Source organism: Ambystoma mexicanum, chromosome 12 (assembly GCF_040938575.1).
Source record: "Ambystoma mexicanum isolate Mex_15411 chromosome 12, UKY_AmexF1_1, whole genome shotgun sequence".
NCBI classification, from domain to species: Eukaryota; Metazoa; Chordata; class Amphibia; order Caudata; family Ambystomatidae; genus Ambystoma; species Ambystoma mexicanum.
The window spans coordinates 1,055,357,306-1,055,381,493 of NC_090936.1; the positions used below are offsets into that span (position 1 = coordinate 1,055,357,306).

At 46.7% G+C, this 24,188-nt stretch overlaps 1 protein-coding gene across 6 annotated transcripts in view; it reads left to right on the forward strand.

Annotated features, from left to right (window-relative positions):
• STRIP2 (striatin interacting protein 2) overlaps positions 1-24,188 on the forward strand; it is a 335,180-nt gene that overhangs the window by 250,374 nt on the left and 60,618 nt on the right. For 5 of the 6 annotated variants that reach the window (XM_069629588.1, XM_069629584.1, XM_069629585.1 and 2 more), the window contains 5 exons: positions 3,022-3,087; positions 14,795-14,858; positions 19,864-19,935; positions 21,515-21,589; positions 23,997-24,094. In XM_069629588.1, coding sequence (XP_069485689.1) covers positions 3,022-3,087; positions 14,795-14,858; positions 19,864-19,935; positions 21,515-21,589; positions 23,997-24,094 — 375 coding nt within the window. The remainder of the gene's footprint in view (positions 1-3,021; positions 3,088-14,794; positions 14,859-19,863; positions 19,936-21,514; positions 21,590-23,996; positions 24,095-24,188) is intronic. The other variant, XM_069629586.1, reaches the window with a different exon arrangement.

The window sequence follows — 24,188 nt, forward strand, 5'->3', positions numbered from 1 at the left end:
ATAGAGAACTAGTTGACTGAGTGAGACCCTGTAATGCACTGGCACAAGAGTCATTTTTGGACCTTGCCGGGTCTGAGCCTGGCCCCCCCCTTAAAGCCTAGATTGGAGAGCACCTGCACTTCTTTTTGCACTTCTTTTTTTCCATTGAAAGCGCTGTGTTCGGCTATTGTAATGGCCAATATGCAGCCTTAACTGTGAACCTCCTCTAGCAAGTAGCCCAGAATGCTAAAGTTAGGCTTATGTTTGGCGCTCTGCACTGGTTTTATTTTACGTTCAGAGTAGATTTCACACAAGGGTGTCTGGCGCATCAAACTGTTAGGAAAGGCTCCTAAATGCTGTGTTTATAGGATACAGAAATATGTCCCTCTTACCACCTGCACATTGGGCATACCTATTTTCACCAGATAAAGTTGATTTTGCAATATTCTTCAGTCCCTTGAAATGTGTTAAGACCTATTTTAAAAGGTGCAACCCCATGCGATATTTAAAAAAGACTCAGGGGCTCATTTTCAATGAATCGTAATATAAGACATCACGGCTCATTTTTGATGGTTTGTATGGCGGAGAGGAGGCATGGAACACAATTTAGCGTTTTATTTTTTATTTTTTTTAATTGTTGTATATGGTTGTCCTTAACCTTTTACAACTGATTCACCATTTTTCCAAATCTTTCATAATCTAAAATTGACATACATTATTTAAAACATAATAAAATCAAACATGTATTCCAATTTAGGTGATACACACTTTCCCACCCACAACAGGAGAAAACAAAACCATAACAACACGCAATCTCATTATAATGGGCGTAGGGTAAACAATTGCAGTGTTTTTGTGCCGAGTTCTCAAATATTAATAAATCTGACATAGGGATGAATGATTTTGTAAGCGTCTCCCCGATTTCCAGGCGACAACTCAATTTTACAGCTCTCTAACATTTGTATCACTGCAATTGTCATTTCTTGTGATTGCCCACTGATCAATCTTTCCCACTGAGATTCTTGCGTATATTATTATGCAGATTGTGCGAATTTACAAAAAAAGGGTTGTCTGGCTTCTGCTGTGCCTTCACAAGCCAACAATAAATGTTTGATAGATTGCCATTCTGGATTTTCACAGATCTTGCACAGCTTAATTGACAGATCACCCATTCCTCTTTTCGCCAGAACTTCTCCTGTTTTGGTAACATTCAACCTTGACCTTAAGAATTTGTTCCTAATTCTCCAGTCAGGGAACCTTACTAGATGCTTATTCAAAAAATCCAATTTCCGATCTGTGATCTGGAGGAGGTTCGGGTTTGGACCATCTCTTATTTTCTCGATAGTTTGGATCCAATCCATTTCGTCCCATTTCTTTTTTGCTTTTGTCGGATCTTCTGATAATAGTTTACCGTCTATATCAGCATTCAACAATAGCTTTTCCACAAACAGGTTTAAATTATCAAATATGGTCGATTTACCTAACTCCACATGGACTTTTACGACTGAGTATAATGAGTCTTCCTGAGCAGTGGTGATCTTTTGCCAGAGTCATACCAATTTCCACTCTGCTTGAGATGTGAGGGATCTAAGGCCTAATTCAAACCTAAGGTTGTCCATTGATAAACTCAATGGCAACCCTAATCCACGCTTCCATAGGAGACCTTCCCATTTTTGCCACTGTGTATTCCACAACTGAGGCTTTGCTTCCAAACCATACAGTAGGATGGGCACCACTTTCGCTTGATAAAATTTTATTACTGGAATTTAGCATTTCTGCCGCCTTTCTTCCTCTCTGTCCTACAAATCCAGCAGTATTTGTGCCGGCATGGATTTTCATGGCAGCTTAAATACTGTGGATCACTATGGGGGTCTGTTGCATTATGCACCAGCCAAAAGAAGGCGGATCCCATATGGAGCCATTGTAAATGCTGTCTGCCATGTTGGCAGGCAGCATTTACTCAATTTGAAAGGTGAATTGAAAAATTGCAGGGCAAAAGGCAGTGTGCATGCTTGTACGCTGCTTGTTGCCCTGCACCTTTCCACTCTCCATTGCAAATGACAAAAATTCGGCAGCGGGGCCCCACATACATGTAACGGTTCCCCGCCGCCGAATACTGGGAACCTTGAAAATGAGCTCCTCAGTGTTTCGGCACCTTGATGACTTCTTCAGGTTAAAAAGTGTTTTCTCCAGACACACAAGCGATGAGAGCAACCAGAAAAAACAATCCAAAGTCACAAAAGGCCCAGTGCTACAAAATGTGCACTGGGTAATAGAGGGAGTTACAAATGAACTTGTGACTACTGCTTTTGGAGCAGGAAACTATCCTAGCATATCCATTATGGTTAATTTCTGAAATTGTGTGTATGAAAAATCTAACCTATGTGTAAGACACAAACCACAACAAATAAATATAGAACCCAAAACATTATTCTCTCACTCACAGCCTACAAAACCATGCATAGTGAATTTCACTCCTTCAGACTGCAATTAGTAACATACCCGCATCAACGTGCTGTAAGTGTCTTGACGTCAGTACAGTGAGGATGTGTGCTCCTCACCAGTTTAGGAACCCACAGCCACAAAATTGTGTATGTCAGCAGTCAAAACACCATCAATCGCTTCTTTGAAGCAAGAGAACATAAAAGTCCTTAAATTGGGTATCATCCCTTGGAATTTGCCCTTTGCTGTTTCTCAAGTGATGGCTCTCTGAACCTGCCAATGTAGAGGGGGAATTTAGGTATGGTGCAGGACATAGTGCTTGGTTAATTTTATCAATAGTGGGGGAGGTTTTAGGAGCACTCGCACTGGTATCTCCGATCTGCAGTTCCCAGGTTGTGGGTGTAAAGCAATGGAGGAGGGACAATCCTTGTTGGGAGATATATAGTATGTTTTTGACTCTATGGGAGATATATAGTAAATGGCATCTGTATGTACGTCTGCGTGTCCCCAGGTCTGGGACCTATGTTAGGTGGTGTGATTTGTTTTTAATGTGTTTTAACTATTTCCTTAATTTTATTTGCATCTTTGCTGCATAATCAGAGAGAGAGACATTGAACATTTCCTGGAATCCAGTCGGAACAAATTTATCGGATTTACTCTTGGCCAGTAAGTAGCGGTTCCTTGCAAAATGTTACCTTTACAGACACAAGTCTAATACTGCATTAAGTACACCGAAAAGTAACATCTGAACAGTAAAATCTATGATTTGGTAATCTGGGAGAATTTGCAGGTTTTTTTTAGATTGTACTTAAATGATAGGAAACAGTGCACACTTCAGCAATTTCATTTGGGGAGGCGCAGTTTGAAACCAAGGCCTGCATTTGTATATTCCACTAGTAGGAATATGACGTTTATTCCCACTAGGGAAATATGATGTTTTCTTTGCCCCAAAGGTTTCCGGTAGTGTGGGTAGAGAAAAGGATTGACGTTAGGTGGAGGGGAGGGGGGGGGCGTAGGATTCCGTCTATTTTCATTTTATCTTAGGTTATCTGTCAATCCTTCGTACAATGGGCCGTTAGCATCCTGGCCTGCTAGCGGGTCCCGCTTTTCACATCCGGTCTGACCAGGCGTGAAAAGCGGGACCCGCTAGCAGGCCTTGTAATAGTGCAGCCCGTAATGTACGGTGCCGGTCCCGTACCAGCACTGTTCATTACAGGACCGCCAGGGTCCTAATGAGTCCCATTGTCATCATGAAAGGGCTTATTCTACTCTCACATTTCAGGAAAAGGGGTTATATCATACATGTTTTACACTCCCCATGACTTTGATAGTGCTCCAGCCACATGACGTCAGACTGCAATACACTGAGGATCCCTAACGGGATTGGATGCATCCTTGAGAACTGTCGGCCTTGAGTTGGTAGTTATTTATAGAATAGCGCTGCCCCATAAGACAAAGGCACCTTTCTAACATGGAGCACAAACGCATGCTTTCAAGGGTACTTGCATACCCACAATGAGTTCTCAGTAGCATAGTTGTGTAGAGAAACCCCTCAACGTACGCACCAGAAAAAATGCCACCCACCAGGGAAAATGCCCCAGCACACCTCTTGAAAGGAGAACAAGGTCTATTTCCAGAAAAATAGAGATGCCCCAGCAAAGCACTCTGCTGCTGCAGAACGTTCTGGCAAAATCAGCATGAGCAATACTTTGAAAAGGCATACAGCATCATCAATGTTGTAGTTACTATACAGTACAAATCCGAGTGGTTGGTTGGTGCGACCCTATGCACAGACTACCTGCTCCTTTAGGGATACAAGGCCATTGGTCCCAGCCCCGTCTGTCCATCTTCTTCCACGTGGGCTTCTTCTTTTATGTCATCAGGCAGGAGGCTACAATTACTTGCTCGTTAGGCAAAGAAAAAACAATACAATCTTTATCTCTAAGCTAGTGTCTACCTGGTACTGAAAACAAGGGCTAAGAGGATACCTCAAGGTCACCCTAACTCGATTCCAGACATGTCAGCGCCCTTCCAAAGCTTCCCACCCTCGTTTTAGGTTTGTTGTTTTGCCCCTCCTGATAACTTGCAGCATAAATCACACAATCCCTGCTTTCTGATCTTTTCTGGTCGGTTGGGGGGTCTAACAGCTTTATGGTCGTGGGTCTGGGCCCGACTGGTACCTGGGAATGCTGGTGTCTTCGAATGGGTGCAGCTGGATGCTGTTAATTAGAGGTGGGATGGAGGAGGGTCAGAGGCTTGTGCCCTCCTTCTCGTGGGATCACTTTTCACAGTGAGCACTCAACCCCCTCTTGGCCTTGCAGGGCGCTTTCTTTCTTGGATATGAAATGCTGGCAACATACGCCAATGAAAGGTCGATGAATCTCTGCAGCTCTGGCCTTCCTCATCAGTGTCCATGATACAACCCAGTTTACACTTATTCCCATGTTTGCGACCTAGGCCTGCAGCCCCGGCTGCAGTGCAGCATTAGGCTGTGATTTCAATATGGCTGCTATTACTTAATATGGCGTCTGATTCCCAGTGTGTTCTAAACCCACAATGTGTACTACCCTGCCCACACAACAGCACCTATACTTCCAGGCCTTTGCCTCATTCGAAATCTCTTGGGGGTCTGGGATGGTTGTCCCCCCTTCCCAACAGTTACCACCATTATCCATTCCAATCTGTAGGTGATTATCCAGTCCGGGTTCTTCCTTTGCATTCTGTGACTTGTAGTTCTGCTTTTCCAATTATAAACCTCAGACTACAAGTCCCAGAATGCAGATTGGAATGGATAATTTTGGCAACTATGCAGTAGTACACAGCTAAAGGTGAACTTTAAGGGACGGCCACTGGGTGGTGCCTGTTCTGGCATCTGCGCTTGTTAGCTGAAATGGCCTATTCTACTCTATCAGACGTCACTTGGAATGCCTCATCTGATTGTAGTCCACTTGTTGATAGGTACCCAGTGCACAGTTGTATATAGTGTGAGGCTATGAACAGCACTAGGACCTAGGTAGAGGCAACAGTGTTGTGGCAGCCATGGTTCTGGCTGGTATTATTTACCCTTAAGTGCAGTGAGGATACTAATAGTGTCACACAGGCGCTATTCAAGACCACGTACATTACATAAGAACTATGCATGCATGTGCCTGGTCAATGAATATTAAAGGCTAATTATCAAAGACAAACAGGCTCATTACGGGTTTGCTTGTAACTTGCCAGTAATTACGCCGGATTACCGGCAAACCCGCCTTACCGTTACCGGCACCCAATATCCCGGTATTACTGGGATATTACAGATCCGGCAACAGCAAGATCCCATTCCTAAAGGACTCCATGGGATGGGAACTACTGAATCACCGGCACCAGCATTTACGGTGCCGGTGAGACAGTCATTTACCAGCATTTTATCTGGGCCTGCAAATTTGGAATGAGGCACAAAGTATTCATTATGTAGACACAGAAATAAAAGAAGAGATAAAAAAGAGGAAAAGAAAGTGAGGTCTAAACCCTCGAATACACGATAATACACGAACAGCACCTATACATGTTTAAGAACCTCTGACCCATTTACAGACACGCTTTCCTTTCCCTGGGTGGAAGTTCAAGTTGACCAGTTGCAAAAGGCTTGAAGTGGGCCCAGTTGCTACATATGAGATTTTAGACATTCAATGGATATTCCTGTCTGTCAAACTCTATTTTGCTAGGTAAAAACATCACTTTAATCGAGCAGTGATCATTGAAGCCCCACAGCCATTTCCAAGATGCAACAGGAATCAACTGGAATTTTCTTCATATGGTGGCTGTTCCGTACATGTCAAAAAACCTATATGACAGCAACTGGATTCAGTAGAAGCCAACTTTGAACTGATCAGTTGGAATCTTGCCCAGGATTTGTCCTCTCTCATGGTGATGGATCAAAAGCAGTTGTCATTGTGTTACTTTGAGGATCCAAGCCATTGTGTGCAGGAAAATAACCTGCCCGGACAAACCCATTCTCCAGAGATGGGAGCACAAGAAAGTTGTAAGAACTGTGCCTGATTAGTACTCTTAGGTGTGCCCTGCTGCGTGGGCTGGTGCCTCTTAGGAGAATGCCCCACTGTCCAGGACTGGGAATGAAGAAAGGAGGTTGGAGACCCTTCAAAGTCCTGCTAGATACTATAGACTGTACTAGGGTAAAATCTCTCGGTTAATGATTCGGACACTTGTTTGTTAGAGTGGTGGAGCAAGTGTTTTTTTTATAGGTACTCCTTTCATTTACTTTACCATATGTATATTCAAACCTGTCATCTTCACCTTGCATGTAGCTCGAACCCCAACCCCATGAAATACCTTACTTTGAGTTAGAGCGACCTCCTCACTAGTATACCTACTCCACCTGGGATCCTCCTCTTCGACCCCTTCTACAGCCTTCTACAGTCTAGTTGCTTGTAGGAAAAGGACATCCAGATTGTTCAGCCCAAACTCCCTGCCTACCAATGACTTCCCAACTTTGAGCGACCCTGTTGCTTTGCTTCCCACACTATCCATCATCTGGTACAATTAGATTCCTCTCCGAGTCCATGTCCCCCACACTCCCCTGGTCCCACAACACCACTTCATTTTCAGGGGCAATCTCCCATCCTGTCGAGGCAATCCCTACCCATTCCCTCACACCCCATCCACCTCACCCCACCCCTCAACACAACATAAGCACAAAGTTATTCAACAAAACCAACTAAGTAAAGATAGGAAGAGATGCCTGCCTAAATGCCAGGCATCCGAGAATCCCCCTCAGCCTCCATCGCTTCATCCCCCCTAATCAATGCACCAAATCCATCCCCCTTGTGAAACATTTGCTGTTGCATCCCCCTCCTCCATATCTCCCCCATCCATATACAGTGATCCTGTCAAATCCGGCTGTATCCCGTCCCCAATCTCCAGTCCCCTCAATGCACAGACTGAGGCGTGTTCATCTTGCCGTTTTCCCGAGCCCCGGTATCTACTTCCTCTGCGCCAGGGGAGTCCCTTCCCCTCTCCCTGGGGCACCTGCACCAATTCTGGGCCCTTCCCCCCAACCGCCATGGCAGTCACTGCCTGAAGTGCCCGGTCCGCTTCTCCTGCTTACGTTATCCGATAGTCTCCCTGGAAATAAAAAATAAGGGCAAAGGGAAATCCCCATCTAGATCTCAGGCCTTTCACTGTGAGCTTCATCGTGAGCTGTTTGCCCTCCCTGGTCAGTGTCAATCCCGACAGGTCCGGGTACATCTTGACCTTTAAAGCCTCATAATCCACTTCTCCCAGGTTCCTGGCCCTCCCTAAGACTTCAGTTTTCTGTGTGTAGCTTGAACATTTCACCACTACCGTTCTCTGGCCCTTAGCGCCACCATCTCCTCTGTGAGCTCTTTTGATAACTAGCCCATTCCCCCTTCATCCTTGAAGAGTAAATTAACAATATCCACCACTTTCCTTTCCACACCCGCCAGCGTCTTCCCCCTCCGTCTCCTTCAAACCAATGTCTCTGATATTACGACGCTCCCTGTTTTCCAGATCCACCAGTTTCAACTCCAGGTCCATCATTCTGGATTCTAGGTAAACCAACCTCACATCCAGCTTCATCTCTAGTAGGTCTGTCGACAGTTGCTTGATCTCAATGCCTTCAATCTTTTCCTTCATTTTATGAAATCTGCCACTTAATTCCATCACATAGGCCTGAATATCGGACCGGAGGGCCTTAATTTCATTTACAATGTTCCAGATGCCCCCCTTCGTTGCCCCATCGGCACGTTCTGCCTACACTCCCATCCTAGGCGAGGGGCCCTCCTGCCTCCGGAATCTCTGTAGGGCCTCCACATTATTCCTTATCTCCCATTAGCCTCTTTGAACTTGGAGTGAACAGCTAAAAGACGGTGGAATAACCCCCGACTGCAAGGGATTAATGCCCGATTGAGTAAGCGGTCATTGAACAAGGTAATCTAAATGGCTAGCTGGCCTACACAAGTGTCAATTTAATTAGCAAACTTACAGAATTGCATAGCAAATTGCTATGTGACACTGCTTATTGTATGCCTTGCTACATCTTTAGAGAAGGACCAGGATGAATATAAAACTCAATAAAAAATCTTTTTCAAAAAGACAACAGTCAGAAGGCCCATCTTTTTGGCCTAAAATCACATATTTTTCCAGGAAGACTTTTGTTGAGTGTGCTCATGCAGGAGACAGAAGAACACTAGAGGAGGCCAGGGATTGGAACAGCAACTTTATTAGCAGGCAAGTCCAATACTGTGAGCCACACCACATGCAACCACACTTCTGGCTCCCCTAACGAGACTGGCTCACTGTGTCCCGTACAAGCCGTGAGTGCAATTCAAACGTTGCACTCAAGACTGGCACGAACACGGGAGCCTGAGCAAGAGTGGAACCTCGGATGTCGGCCTCACACTGCAGTCACCATAACACACCTCACCCTAAGACAACAAATTCATCACACAACCCTTCAACTTAGTAAGCACACTCCGCAACCTAAACCTCTTCCTGGATCCATCATTCCCCGCTTTAGTGCACAATTTCCTTCCATTGGAATACAACAATTTCTTGCTTCCTCTTCACCAATCCCAGAGGTAGAATCTTCATTGTTCACTAATCCACAAGCCATCCCCAATGGCTCGACATTTGTCCCAGGGACAACAGGTTCAACATCAGTTCCAGAGACACCAGATCTTAAAGAAGTGAGACGAGAAGTGTCAATAGAGTCACTAACACCTGTATGAATCTACCATCCACAAGTGCCTCAGCACTCACCACTCCAGCTCCTCTTCCTCTGCATTCATCACTCCACACATCTTCTACAATTCCCCTGTTACACATCCTTACCACCGATTCATGGCACTTAACAAATTGCTTCATACTCCCTTTAGTTCCATCCTGTAACATAACCACACTGCCCTTCACTTTTCTTATCCCTTTGGGGCTTGACAGGTATGGAGCACTCTTCCCTCTAATCTTGGGATCCCTCACACGCACCTTGTCTCCAACCTGAAACGGTTCCATATATATCGTTTCCTACTCTGAAACCATTTCTTGTATCTCTCTTGACACTCCTCAGCTCTTCCAATGAGCTCCTCCCTCTTCACTTTGATAGGAACAGACCTGCCCAAACATTTCAGTGGCAATTCACTAACAGGCTTCCTCCCTCTCAAGGACACAAAAAGCGACATCCCGGTTGTTGACTGTGGTGTAGTTCTGTATGCCTACAAAATATTCCTCACTGTTGCCACAACATTTAACTTCAACACGAAGGCCAACTGGAGTGTCCCTTTTACCACTCTATTGAATCTCTCAACAAGCCCATTTTGCCTGGGACAATACAGAGTTGTGGGCTCATACGAGTACTCTGCAAATGTCTTTCAACTGGAACTTAACTCCATTGTCCGTCAACACAACTGACGAAAAACCTTTCCTTCGGAACACACTATCTAAGAATTCCAGCACCGACTTATCCATCACATCATCAGCCCAACCGACATACGCCCATTTACTTTGGTAATCTATTAGCACAAACATAAACCTCTTGCTTTGATAGGAACCTGGCAGTGGACCAATCATATCCAATGCTACCTTTTCTCAGGGCTGTGCTGGTCTCTGAACAGGGCTCAAGGGCATTCCCACTGCAACATGTGATTTGTCACTGGCTGCACAAGTGAGACAATTCACTACCATATGCTCTGTCATAATCCATGCACGGCCACCAATATGTTTCTCTTATCCTCCTTTCTGTCATATTACATCATAGGTGCCCCTTATGAGAAACTTCCAGGGGAAGGGGGTATAATCCCTCTACCCTTAACTTCTGTCAACAAACTTGTATTTCCCTGATGATTTGCATGTTGACTAACTTGTAACCTATGTCAACAAACTTGTATATTCTTGACGGTGGTATGCTGACTTGATTGTAACCCTTGTCTACAAACTCAGGCCAAACTTATGTTTATGTATGTACCTGTAACATTTCCTAAGTACAAGCCCCCAGATACCTCAGGGTTCGGTGCGCTCTACAAACAATAAACTAAACTAAACCAAACCCACAGTTAATTCTGCACTTTATCAAACTGGGTACGCGCTCCTGGAGAATGCTTATGCCACCCTTCTTCTTGGCACACTCTATTCCATTCCACATATGCAGCACACTCCTCCTGCCATCTCACTGGCTCCAAAACTCTCAATTTTTCCACCTGCACCACCACTGCCTCATGCTTTGCAGCAAACCGTACACTTCCTCAGTGGGATGGCGGGATAAACAATCTGCCGCCATGTTGGTTAAACCAGGTGTGTACACCATAAAAAAAATGGTACTCTTGTAAGGCAAGTGCCCAATGATTTATTCTGGGGGAAACACAGATGTTCTTCCCTAACGGGGCACGTATCAAGGGTTTGTGATCCATTTTCATCAGGAATACAATTCCCCACAAAAAGAATTAAACATGATCCACAGCCCAATAGCATGCTAACGCCTCATGTTCTTTCATATATTAGTTATTTTCCGTCCCATTGCAAAGCTCTCGAGGAGCATGCAATCCCAATTTCATGCCCATCCTTCACCTGCATGAGCACAGGCTCCCGTCCTACAGGACTTGCATTAATAGTTAATACTGTCCTTCTGCAGGGGTCAAACATCCCCAAAGTCAGAGCTCCAACAATACCCCTCTTAAAAGCGATCTCCTGACACTCAGTCCACTCAAACACAATATTCTTTTTCATTAGCTCCCTCAAAGGAGCACTCAATGTGGCAAACTTCTCTACCAATCTGGAGTAATACTCTGCTAATCCCCAAAACGCTCATAGCTCCTCCTTTTCATGTGGTGCAGAAGCCTTTACTATTGCTTCCCCCAGGCTACTCTTTGGTTTGATGCCATGCTCATGTATCACATGACCTAAATAGGACACCTCCTTGACCTTAAATGGAAATGGTTCTCTCTTGACTGCCAACCCTACTCGTTGGAGAGTGGCTAGTACCTCTCTTACACACGCATCATGTTGCTCTACCTCTGCAGTGAATATCAGCATATCCTCCTGGAAACCGCTAACATTTTTCATCCCACTAAACGAAATCTCCATCATACGCTGAAAAACGGCAGCAGCCGAGGCTCATCCAAACGGCATCCTCTTAAACCTGTAAGCGCCAAAGGGTGCCACAAACGAGGTGAGAGCTCTGGACTCGGGGTGTAACTCAATTTGGTGATAGGCACTAGATAGATCTATGGTTGTGAGATAGCTTGCTCCATGTAAAAGCATTATCATCTCTTGGACCATTGGAAGCCGGTGCCGATCCACCCGTATTTTCTTGTTTAGGGAATGCAGGTCTGCGCACATGCAAATTGCTCCATCTGTTTTTTTTAGCAATCATCATCGGTGACACCCACTCAGCCGCCTCAATATGCTCAATCAATTGACACAGTTGATCCAACTCCGCTTTGAGTTTACCTTTCAACATTAACAACACTGGCCTTACCTTATGAGCAACCACTTTTGCATCTCTTTTCAAGATGGTCTTATGCTGGATCCCTCTCAAACAACCTTTTCTGTCACTAAACACTTTCTTGATGTCATCACACAGACCACCCTCCAGGAGCTTTACTGGCTCACTGGCATTTGGATGTAGCACGATTCCTAACGTTTTCTGGTGTCTCCAGCTCAATAGGGAGACCCCTTTGTCTGCCACATACAATTTCCCTTGGGTATTCCTGCCTTTAAATTCAATTCTCACTACTTTCAAATCCAACATATTTATCGGCATACCCCCATATCCTTTCGTGCTTCTGCCAGGATCTTGCAGATCTGCCAACCTGAAACCTAAATCTTTAAGTGTCTGTGCTGACCACCGTATACTGTCACCCAGAGTCAGCCATCATGCACACAGCCCGGCCAGCGATTCTCGCCACACACCGTGGTGCTGCCACATCATCTGCATGGTCATCTATGGTAGCAATTAGAATATTATCTAAATGATCTTGTAGAAACTGCAGATCATCCTCCACACACCTCACAATACTAGCAAATCTGCCCCCCTAAAGACTTTTGCCACATGGCCACGTTTCTTGCACTTGCTACATGTAGAATTCTTTAGTGGGCACGATCGCTTGTGGAAATATTGGGCCTCATTACGAGTTTGGCGGTAGCCGCGCCGGTAAAATCAGCCCACCTGCCGCCAAACTCGTGAAAGTACTGCCAGACCTGGTAATTACCCATTGCCGGGTGCCGGTACCCATTACTCCCCATTCCCATTGAGCCCCATAGGGGCTCAATGGGGAGGTCGGATGCACCGGCACCATTCATGAATGATGCCAATGCATCCAACGAGTTGTGCTCACGGGTGACGCTCTGCCCGCCGGGTTCGAACTTGGTGGGCAGAAAGGCACCCGCGAGCACAACTTGTAGTTTGCCGGTCCGGTAGCAACGGTGCTGGTAGCTTACCGGCACCGTTACTACCGTACCAACTAACTTATAATGAGGCCCATTGTCATTATCACCACAAGCAAAGCACACAATTGTGTCCCACTTTGGTCTTTTTGGAGGTGGTTGTCTCTAGGGCCTCCACTGTCCTCTAGTGCCCTTGGAAAAGTTCTCCCCTTCTGTGGGTATTTTTGTGATCTTCGCATTCCATAGTGTGAGCATCACTCTTAGGTGTGCTAGACAGACTCGCAGAGTAGACAGCTGATTGTGCTGCTAGTTTCGCCATGCTTATGGCCTGCTCCAAGGCGAGGTCTCTGATCATCAAAAGTCTTTCCTGTATTCGTGTGTGTGTAGTACAATGCATCATTTGATCTCTGGTGAGACAATCCTTCAGGCTACCGAATTCATCATGTTTTGTCCGCCTCCTTAGAGCCGCTACATACAAGATCACTTTTTCGTTAGGTTCCTGTAGGCGTGGAAAAAACAGACTTTCCATCACCACATTAATGTAGGGACCAAACTGCTCTGCCAAGGCGCGTTCTGTCGCTTGGTGAACATCCGGTGCATCACCATCTCCTACTGTGACTGGTGGAAAAGTCCCTTACACAGCAAGACTGTTTAATAGGATAGCTTGACCTATATCCAAATATTCGCAGGGCGGCTCGGCGCCGCTCACCAAACATCGATCCAGCTGTTATATGTGCTTATTCTCAAGGCGTTGCTTTTACATAAGCTGTCAGACTTTGCTACTGCTGATGTGATATAGATGATACTCTCAATAATCCTCTGTTAATCAATGACAATGTAGTCCATACATCCTTGAAGTGTGTTGGCTGCAGAATAACTCTTTTCTGGGTGTCCTCATTAGCGGCATGAAGTTACCGGCCGCTGCCACAGGAGGGCGGTGCGCCCCTAGATATCTTTACCCAGCACTGGAAACGATTCACGAGTGTTGGAGAAGTTAGACGAGAAGTGTCAACTGAGTCACCAGAACTGGTGTCTCTGGAACTGATGTTGAACCTGTTGTCCCTGGGAAAAGTGTCTAGCCTGTGGACAGGGCTCTTGGATTTGTGAACGATGAAGAGTCTAAATCTGTGATTGGTGAACAGGGAAGCGCATGCGTTGGCAGAAGTTGTGTATTGAAGCAGGGAATGATGGATACAGGCATCAGCTACACTTTGCTTGATTAACGCCCTTTCTTTGAATGTATGTCTATTGCTCGAAAAACACTGTAAATTATTTATGCTTGGTTTTTACTCAACGTTTCTACCACAGAATGCAGGTGAGACTTCCCACGGCCCTCCCGCTACTCTGACCCCTCCACCTCACCACTACCAATATTGCCTGACCCCCAACCCACCATCTACATTTTGGTGGTAAAGTCAGAGAGAATTAAAAAAAAAAAATTCATAGACTGGTTCATTCATATCTGCGATACTAGTTTACGAGAGCTCTCAGGTTTCCCCATGCCTGACTATTCACCTATACCTGCTGTCACCCTGCTATCACTCGCATAAATCACTCGCCTACGTTTTTGGTGTCAAAACTGTACACGTCTCTGTAACTTATGAATGATCGCTGTGATTATTGTACCTACATGCTTACCTACTCATTTGTACCTCTGTCTAAATATCTGCCTACGGGCACCATGTAACTGGTTTAAGCGCCCTGATGCCTGAGGGTTTGTGTGCGCTATACAAATGTAAAAATAAATACATTAAATTAAAAATGCCACTCACGAGAAGATCAACTAGTCCTGTTTTTTCTTGGAATTCTGGGATTTGTAATTTTCCTAATTTTAAAATGAGAAACAACGTCTACAAGTCCCAGAATTCAAAGGAAATGAAAAAGGACTGGATGACCTTTTCACACGTGGCAAGGAGAAACTTGAAAGTTCTAGTCTACTTTTCTAGTGTCAACTGATTCTTGCTTTTATTTCTTTCAGCGACACAGAGACCTTAGTTGGGCTGCCCCGTCCTATCCACGAAAGTGTCAAGACTTTAAAGCAGGTAATCGAAAAGTGATCAATGTTAAGCCCTGCCTGATCAATATTTGTGGGGGTCGCGGGTTGGGGATATGACCCGGTGATTGCTCTGTGACCCGCCTGCTCATGTCATCATGTAAATGTATAAGAAACTTGGCCGTTCCTTAATGTTTTCAGCTTTTGGCCCATGGGGGATTAGGGAATGTCCTGGGGGAAGCAGAGACTCTGGTGAACATTCAGATGGCCTAATGTGACCAAAGAACACGACAAGCGGGTAGTGAAAATATGACGGAGCTGTCGCTGCCATAACTATCAGTGCGGAGGCTTCACCTGGCGGTGTGGGCCCAATTTGAAATGCCTCATTGAGTATTCCGTTCTGGAGGCCTTCTCTGGAGTTATTACCAAGGTTCCACAGTATTCTGTGGTTCTGGAGTCCTAGTCTGGATGACTATGTGTTAAGGTTTACGTCCAGTTCTCAAGGGATCCTCCGAAGCATAACTTCTAGTCCTGGAGGGCCCATCTTCAGTATTGCATGGCAGTCACGGGCCGAATCTTTTTTTTTTTTCAATTTAATTTAATTGTTCCTTTACAACGGGCTTAATACCAGCGAGTGGTTTCTAAGCGTGGGATCGGGATTCAAACCTGTTTTGACGCTGCGTTGTCTTGCTTCCCAGACAAACCGCGTTGCCCCAGAGTTATCCTTTCTACAAACCTGGAGTATTATCTCCAATTTTAGAAGCCCCCTCAGGAGTTTTGAGGGATTTAGAATTTAAGTATTACAAATATACATATGTATACATTGGAGAAAAAGACAGATCTGACAAATGTTGCAGACATCCAAATCCCGAAACACACAAAACATGATAGATGGTTTTCATCAGAAGAGAGTCCTAGAACAAGAGGTCTCGATGTTCAACTGCAGGGAGGGAGGCTCGGCAGAAACTTTAGAACATATTGATTGATGGAAGAAAGCTCCAATCTGAAGCACTGATGACAATGTATATGAACTGAACTGCCCTCGAACAGACACAAGGGAGCATTCTTACCAATGACCTTTGTAAAGGTTTTCAAGTATAATATGTTGTCTTTCTGCATATCCATTTTTTAAATGAACATGGCTAGATTTAAAAACTAGAAGTGTGAATGTTTTCATCCATTTTCCTTCTTCATGGTTGTTTTGTCTTGAGACATTAGATGGACCTGGTCCCGGTCCCTATTTTTGACACATACACCCTCATTCCTAGGGCCAAAGAACCATAAAAGTTATGGCCAACACAACCTTGCCATCACATGTCCACCCTGCACACTCTGTCTGCTGCGGAATACATGCCAACTCTGCGTACTTGGACACACCTCACACCGCCATAATGCTGACCTCTTGATGACATGAGCATCCCTGTAGAATCCCAGACAGGCATGGGAAAACACGCCTAAACTTCGACACCACCTAAAACCAGGCAGCAGTCCCCTGGGGACCACTGTGGAGGGGGAAAATTGCCCGCAATGTTTTTATTTTCACGTATATAGCGCTATACACCAAAGCGCTGGTCAAATGTTAAAACTGTACAAGTAATGTAAAATAAAATTGAAAAGCACAGGTTAACCAGGAAGGAATTCAACAAAGGTAGCAGGCACCCCTCTCTCGGAAGAACAAGGCATGATAACCTGTTCAGTGGTTGTTAACCACATTGAGAGTTCGCAGCCATCTGCTTTTTGCTCACTGTACCTTTCACAGATGGGAAATAACCATTTGCATATCAGTCTTTGTCCCGCCCACATGGGCAGTCCAGCACCGAAATGCTGTGACAATTCCCCTCTGAACAAAACAGCAACCCCATACACGTGTTTCAGCCTTGTTGGGAATCATCAGTGAGGTGAAGCTGTGCCTCTCTAAGCACCGTGAGCAGGGTCTCCACGTCTGGTTGCCCCCGGGTAACCTAGGGTGACCAACCCCAAGTTCCTTCAAAGAATTCAACAAAGGTAGCAGGCGCCCCTCTCTCGGAAGAACAAGGCATGATAACCTGTTCAGTGGTTATTAACCACATTGAGAGTTCGCAGCCATCTGCTTTTTGGGAGGAGCACCTGCTACCTTTTTTGAAATATTTGCAAGGAACTTGGGATTGGTCACCCTGAGTTACCTGGGGGCAACCAGACGTGGACTCCCTGCTCACTGTGCTCAGAGACGCAAAGCTTCACCTCACTGATGAGGCCCAACAAGGCTGAAACACGTGTATGGGGTTGCTTTTGGTACTCTTGTTCAGAGAGGAATTGCCATTGCATTTCGGTGCTGGACTGCCCATGTGGGCGGGACAAAGACTGATATGCAAATGGATATTTCCCATCTGTGAAAGGTACAGTGAGCAAAAAGCGTGTCCTGCAAACTCTCATCTCAGAACAGGTTATCATGCCATGTTCTTTCTGGCAAGGAGCGCCTGCTACCTTTTTTGAAATAATAACCAGGAAGGAGATGAGCGTTAAGATGAGAGTGAAAAACAGGAAGAAGAGACAAAGATCGTAGACAAAGGGGAAGCGCGTTCCAGTGTTTCGGGGCTAAAAAGGTAAAAGAGCGGAAACAGGAATTAGCACGAGGACGACGAGGAACAATAACAAGAAAATGGGACTGAGCGAAGAGGACGTGATGGGACATACAAAGAAATTAGTAGAGAGATAAGGAAGGGCAATGCCGTGAAGGCATTTGAAAATTAAAGAAAATTAAGCAACAGCTGTGAGTCGATGGGGAGCCATTGTAGAGAGACAAGAGCTGGGGAGATAGAATCACTGGAAGAGCAGGATAGATGGAACGAAGAGGAGAGAGATGGACCGCAGGAAGACCTAGTAGAAGAGAACAACAGTTGGACAGTCAGGAAACACTAGAGAAGAAACAAGAATGTTTGTAGCAGAAAAGGAAAGAAATGGTCTCGCCTTCCGTGAACTGAAAAGTTGGAACCGACAGGAGCGGGAGAGAGCATAAATATGGGGAGTGAAAGAAAGAGATGAGTCAAAAATCACTACGAGATTATGGGCATAAAGAGGAAAGGAAAGAGGGGGGGAGGCAAAGGAGGAGGGAGAGTAGTGGCAAGAAAAGAACTTCAGTCTTGGAGGGGTTCCGATAAAGAAACTGAGCCAACATCCAAGAATGACTTGCAAGAAGACAAGAGGTAAGAGTGTATAGGGGAAGAGAAAGAGGAACAAGATGGAAAGCTGCGTATCGTCAGCGCAGAGATGATGGGCAACACCAAAGGACGAAACAAGAGAGCCAGGAGGGATTGTGTAGAGAGAGAAAAGTAGACGACCCAAGGCCGAGCCCTGAGGAACCCCATACTGAGGAGGTAAGACTGGACCATGGGGGCTGTAGGAGCCCATTTCCTGCTCCCAGACAACCTCACAACCTGCTTTCTGCATGAGGAGGGGCTCAAAGAGGGGCATATCATCGGAGGATGGTATCAAAGTTCTGCAGGCAAACATTGTCACCCACAGACACGCCCAAGCAGCAGATCCTCACTAACTTCTACAGCCTCATCATGGACACCATCGACACTATCCTGGTTGAGATCCAAGATGACCCGGAGTCCAACAGTGCTAGCCGTACTTCCATCCTTTCCCTGCTCCCATTCCTAACCATCAAACATCTTGGTGCCACTGGCTCACTCCAGAGTACTGATGGCCTGGGGCATAGAATAACATCCCCCACCTTTTCCAAAATCCTAAAACAGATCCTGTATTCAAAGTTGTTGTGAGGGCTGGTTACCACATGCAATTTTAAAAAGTAAAAAAAAAAGGGTCACATGTTGTGTGCATAGCTGCACACCTGTGTCCCAGAGCAGCTTCTGTTGTGCCGCTCTATCATACCCATGCACACTCCGTGACAGTGTGATGTCACAGCCTAGGAATAAAGGCCCCGCCCCGCCGGCTTTGGGAGGAGACCGAGGCAGAAGGCGAAAGATTAGAAAACCAGTCTCCGAGCCTGCGTCGTGTGCCACCAGGCATGTGCAATATTTAAAGGCATAGCAACTGGAAACAAGGTGAAGCCTATACAGTGGGTGGCCCATACTGAGACCCACCCAACTTTGCCTGCAATTAACAGGGAGGGCCCCTTCAGGAAGACCACCATGTCAGATCAGAAACAGTCTTCACATTGCCCCTGTGGCAACCCCGGTCTTCCACACATGGTGGTGCATCGTCAGTGCCACATTAGTAGCGGATGTGGATGAGTCGTCTCCAAAACTCTTTTTGTGCCCCCTGGAAAATGGACCCAGGATGAAAGCTTTCTATGCTATTACACCTCCTAGGTGGAGGTGTGCACCAGCCGGTCTCGCCACTACCGAACACTGGAAAATGGCAATGACTGCAAAGTGGAACATGGACATGTTGCATGACCGCAGACAAGACCAATAGCACGCCATGCACTCATAGTGCCCAGCTCTGTCACCCTTGACTAGGTATGATATGATTGGTTATTTATAATGTGCTTAATACCCATAGGTTTCTAAGCGCGGACCCGGGGAGCGAACCTGTGTTGCTCTGCGTCGCTTTGCTTTCAAGACGAGCACGTTGCCCCTGAGCTATCCTCCCGAGACTAGGTAAACAAAAAACAGGTTGGCGCATTGAGTAGCCCGAAACATGCCAGGTTTAGTATTTACTCTGGATCAGGGATCTGCAATCTGTGGCTGTCCAGTTATTTTGGACCGTATCACCCATGAGCCCTCACAATTGACTATGCTGCCGGGGACTGGTGGGACTTGTAGTGCAAACCATCTGGGGACACCCCCCTTCTCTCGATCTTTAAACATAAATAGAAAGCACTTTTATGAATGAGATTTCAAGTACTTCGATAAAAGGGTTTCTAGTTCAGTAAGCAACGACAACCATGGTACTGATGCCGATAGCAGAGTGTTTTCTGTGCTCTGCCCCTGATTTGCAGTAAGTTGGCCTAGGTGGGGCGGGTCGCTTGACAGGTGCACTGCATTGATGCCCCTGCTTCATTCTTTTTTTGGCTGCATATAACTGGATGGCATTCTCTCTTTGCCTAGTACAAGTATGTGTCAATCGCTGACGTGCAGATCCGGAACGAGGAGGAACTGGAGAGCTGCCCTGTGTCTTTGGTAAGTTTACCCTTGGAAACCGTGCTTTGGAGTGCTGCTAAACGTCCTTCCATATGTTCTATATTGAAAGCAAACGTCACATGTAGTGTAGCAGAGACTGGGCGAGGTCCTGCTGGCAGGATTCCATGGAAGCAGAGCCATGTTACTGCCACTTAAAAACAACTCAGGGACGTTTGCCACATTGTTCTTGTTCCTGTTTCATTTTGGCTGCCAGGGAATGTGGCATGTGTGGCCGCTGTCCTGGCGCGTGGCGATCCTCACTGTGACCCAGCATGGGGCCTTCATGTGTGGAGACATGGCTGGTTAGTCCCTTTCATTGGTGGCGGGCTGCTAGTGTGGTTGAACCGTGGTCCGTGGTGTGGATACCAACAAGCTGCCAAGGCCACTGAGGGTTCAGAACCCTTCAAACAAAACCATCCCAAGATGGCAAGGATTTCTTTCCCCTTCTGGCTCTCGAAGTAAAAGGTCAGAACAGGCCTAACACTAGCCAGTTCTTCCGCTTCACTGCATCCCAACTCACCTGGGGGGGGCACTCCTGCCGCCATGGTCATGCCCCCCTGGTTGTGTCACTTCTTGTACCTTTCCCTTTGTCTGTTGCCGCTCCTGACTATGGGGGTCATTCCGAGTATGGCAGAGAGAGTTAACAGCACCGGTAAGGAGGCCGGTGCCGTTAATCCCCTACTGCCACATTACGAGGTCCCTTAGCGGGTCCCACCAGGACCGGCTGGTCTGACCAGCTGTCCTTAGCGGGAGCCGCTAAGGGACCAGGGAGCTAATAACGGGCCCATTATTAGCTCCTTCCCCATTCCCATTGAGCCCTATGGGGGCTCAAATGGGAATGGGGAATGGTTTTCGAAATGGGGACTTACTGGGTCCGCATAGGTCAGAATGTCCTGGTAAATCCCCATTCCGACTGACCGGACCCGGACCCCCTATGTCTTGTGTTGATCCCTCTTTTCCCTCCACGTCAGAAGGTCCTTCTTCGTCTCTTTAGAGTCGTCTTCGCTTCCAGTTTCCATCGGACCCGGGTCTATCTTGCAGAAGGTATTCCTGTCCTCTAGGGGTGCCGTTAGGCAAATGGACTAGTGGATACCCCTATCCCCGATTTCTTGAGGGCTCCAAGATGGCTTCCAGAAATCCCATTTACGCTCCCCTGGCTGTCCACTATAGACAGCTGCATGTGTTTGCATCCCAGAGGGAATCAGTGTACCCCCTTACATAACAGGGGGCCCCTGAGTGTGGTGTTCCGAATTGGGGAAAAGGTTAGTGACGAGACAATCATATGTGCCATGATAGGTCAATTGAACACTGAGACCGGGGACAGAGACGGTCCTGGTGTCAGATCCAAATGCTCTAGGCAGGACCTTAATGCACTGCAATGCCGAAGATACTGCTGTTATATAGAGCAGTGTGCTACTGTATACCACCATTATATATCTAGTCTCCTGTGTACCTTATCTGCGTAGAATGACGATTTTTCTAATGTAATGTGTTGCATATGTTATACTTCATTCAGGCTGTAGGACGTTCTGTAGTGAATGCATGTTAATTGTGTGTTGTGCTTCGCCTCACTTTGCAGGGAGAGGAGAATGTCCCGGAGACCCCGTGTGAGGTGCTGTACAGGACTATGCTGTACAACCTCCCCCAGTACATGGTAGGTGTGTCAAGACGCTGTGTAGCTTTCTTCACACTGGTACCCGGGTTCCCAGCACTCCTCCCCACGCGTGAATGATATCCATGATCAAAGGAAACCTCTAAATGCTGGTGGACTGCAGTAACCTAGGAAACTGCATCATCTCAACGGGCCGGCTTCCTTTCACATGATGGGGACCAACCAGGTGGGACATCCCCAGGGATGGAGGGAGACCAGAGCAGACTGGATTCATTGGCCTCAGGCAGGGATTGTTTATTTTGAAGTGTGTTTGCACCCTTCCATGACATTGTTTTTGCCACACATGGGAAAGATGGCTGCCTGACTGTTTGGGGAGATAATCAGTTGCTCTGACCCTGTCCTTCCCCAGGTACTACTTTCTGGTGTCCCTATTTTGAGCACAGAATGGCAGTCTCAGGAGGATAGCTCAGGGGTAACGTGCTCACCTTGGAAGCAAGACGACACGGAGCAACACAGGTTTGATCCCCGGGTCCGCGCTTAGAAACCTCTGGGTATTCAGCGTGTTATAAATAACCTATCATATCATATATTGACTATCTACCAGAGACCAGCTACAAGACTGAGGGCAGCACTCCATGCCATCTTGAGGCGCTGACACATGAAATCGCTGGTTACCTGTGTCTGGGTGCCATAGATAATCTGCTTACCTTATGTTATTTCTACCCAATTTCTGCACCCAGATGTGAATGTTGGGTAACATGATGCCATACTATATGTGCTCCAATCAGAGAGTGGGTGATCAACACACCACCATCTGGAGTGTGGGCGACACTTCTACCACGAGGGGCTTACATGTAAAATGACACAATTTTCCCAGTGTAGGGGGTTGGGCCAGCGTTCTCATCTAAAGCTGGTTGATGGCATCTCTGTCCATCCTGAACCTCTTGCTCCCCGGCATGGTTTTTGGGCGACACTCTGGCATACTGCATGTCTCCAATGCATGGAGTGGAACGTATGCATGTCCTCAAAAGGGAAACTCCATAGGTGTCGTCAACTATGCGACAGCTCATGTCTGCCATTGCTAAAATGGCCAGCCCCTTACAGCCCATGCCTCAGGCAGTATTTACTCAAATGATAGGAGATCCGGGCACAGTTTCACAGTTTGTCACGTGGAGGGTAAAGCTGTTAGGTGTGTATCTCAAAACAAGTGTAGCCCGTGCCCCCACGGGGCCCAGCTAGTAGGGGCTACATGCTTGTCCCCTAAGGGAAACCACCTAGAAATTAAGACACAGAGGCAGTGAAGTGTGTGTGTGTGTGTGTGTGTGTGTGTGTTTTGTGTGTGTTTTGTGTGTGTGTGTGTTTTGTGTGTGTGTGTGTTTTGTGTGTGTGTGTGTTTTGTGTGTTTTGTGTGTGTTTTTCTGCTCCAGCCACCTATATGGATGGATGGAACGTTCATTGAAGAAAGAAAAAGAAAAGCACAAAGGAAAAGGACTCCCCTGTCCATGAATGTGCTGGGCAGTGGAGAGAAAAGAATCTAAGAGATTTTAAAACAGTGGACAGTTGGAAGACAGAAGGAGAAAGATAAATACTTATATGGGGGGGTCGCAGGACATTAATTCTGAAAATAGTGCCAGGTGGCAAGTAGGTAGCCCCGCTCCAGAGACCAAGCCAGGGGGCTGAGCAGCTAAGGCTAGGGGCAACCCGGTTGCCCCAGAGACGTGCCCCAGTCGACCCACCCAGGGGCCAGACTGGACCGGCCCAGTGGTATTCATGGTCCAGGCAGCGTGCCAGGTGCTGTTTGGGGCAATAGAGAATAGCCAGGCCTGGGCCGCATGTGTGAGGCGGCCCAGACCAGGCTGCCCAGTTGTGCCTCTGACAGCCCACCTCGTGGCCAGCAAGGCAAGCCCATCAAAAAATTCCTCCCGGGCTCTGTATGCCAGGCTGAGTCTGCCTAGTTAGATGGGACCACCCACAGAGGACTCTGTGGGTGGTCCCAAACTGCATGTGGGTGGTACCTGAGTGTAGGTAAGGGGTCTGTTCCATCAGACTCATCCTAAGGATCCCTGAGAACCCACCAAGGAAGGGTGAGCTGACACAGCAGGGCCCCATTCAGTTGGGGCTCACGCCAGTGGAATCCTGGGGAAACCTATTAAATTATCTCTGGTGTCTGTGCCCATCAATGATCTAAGAACTCGGGGTGTAGTACATCTCCTGTTATCAGCCAATGTATTGAGCAGGTGCAGCGCTCCTCCCTACCCAGCGGGCTGTGGGGTGGTATACATGGGAACTGTCCCTGCTCCAGGGAAGGGAAGAGTACACCCTTGCACGGACCAGGGCCAGGAAATAGGGGCTGCACAAGTCTACTAGACTAGGTATACAACCTTATCCATTCATCATTTAATTATTTATTCATTCATTCATTCGATTATGCCCCTGCTTCTTTGCACAGATTGCTCTACTGAAGATCCTTCTAGCTGCTGCCCCAACCTCCAAAGCCAAGACTGACTCCATCAACATCCTGGCTGACGTGTTACCAGAGGAAATGCCGTAAGTACCGGAGAGACATGAATGGCAGCAGTGGCGGCTGATGAATTTTGTAATTGGAGGGGTGCAAATATTGCCCACAAATATGACAGAGCGA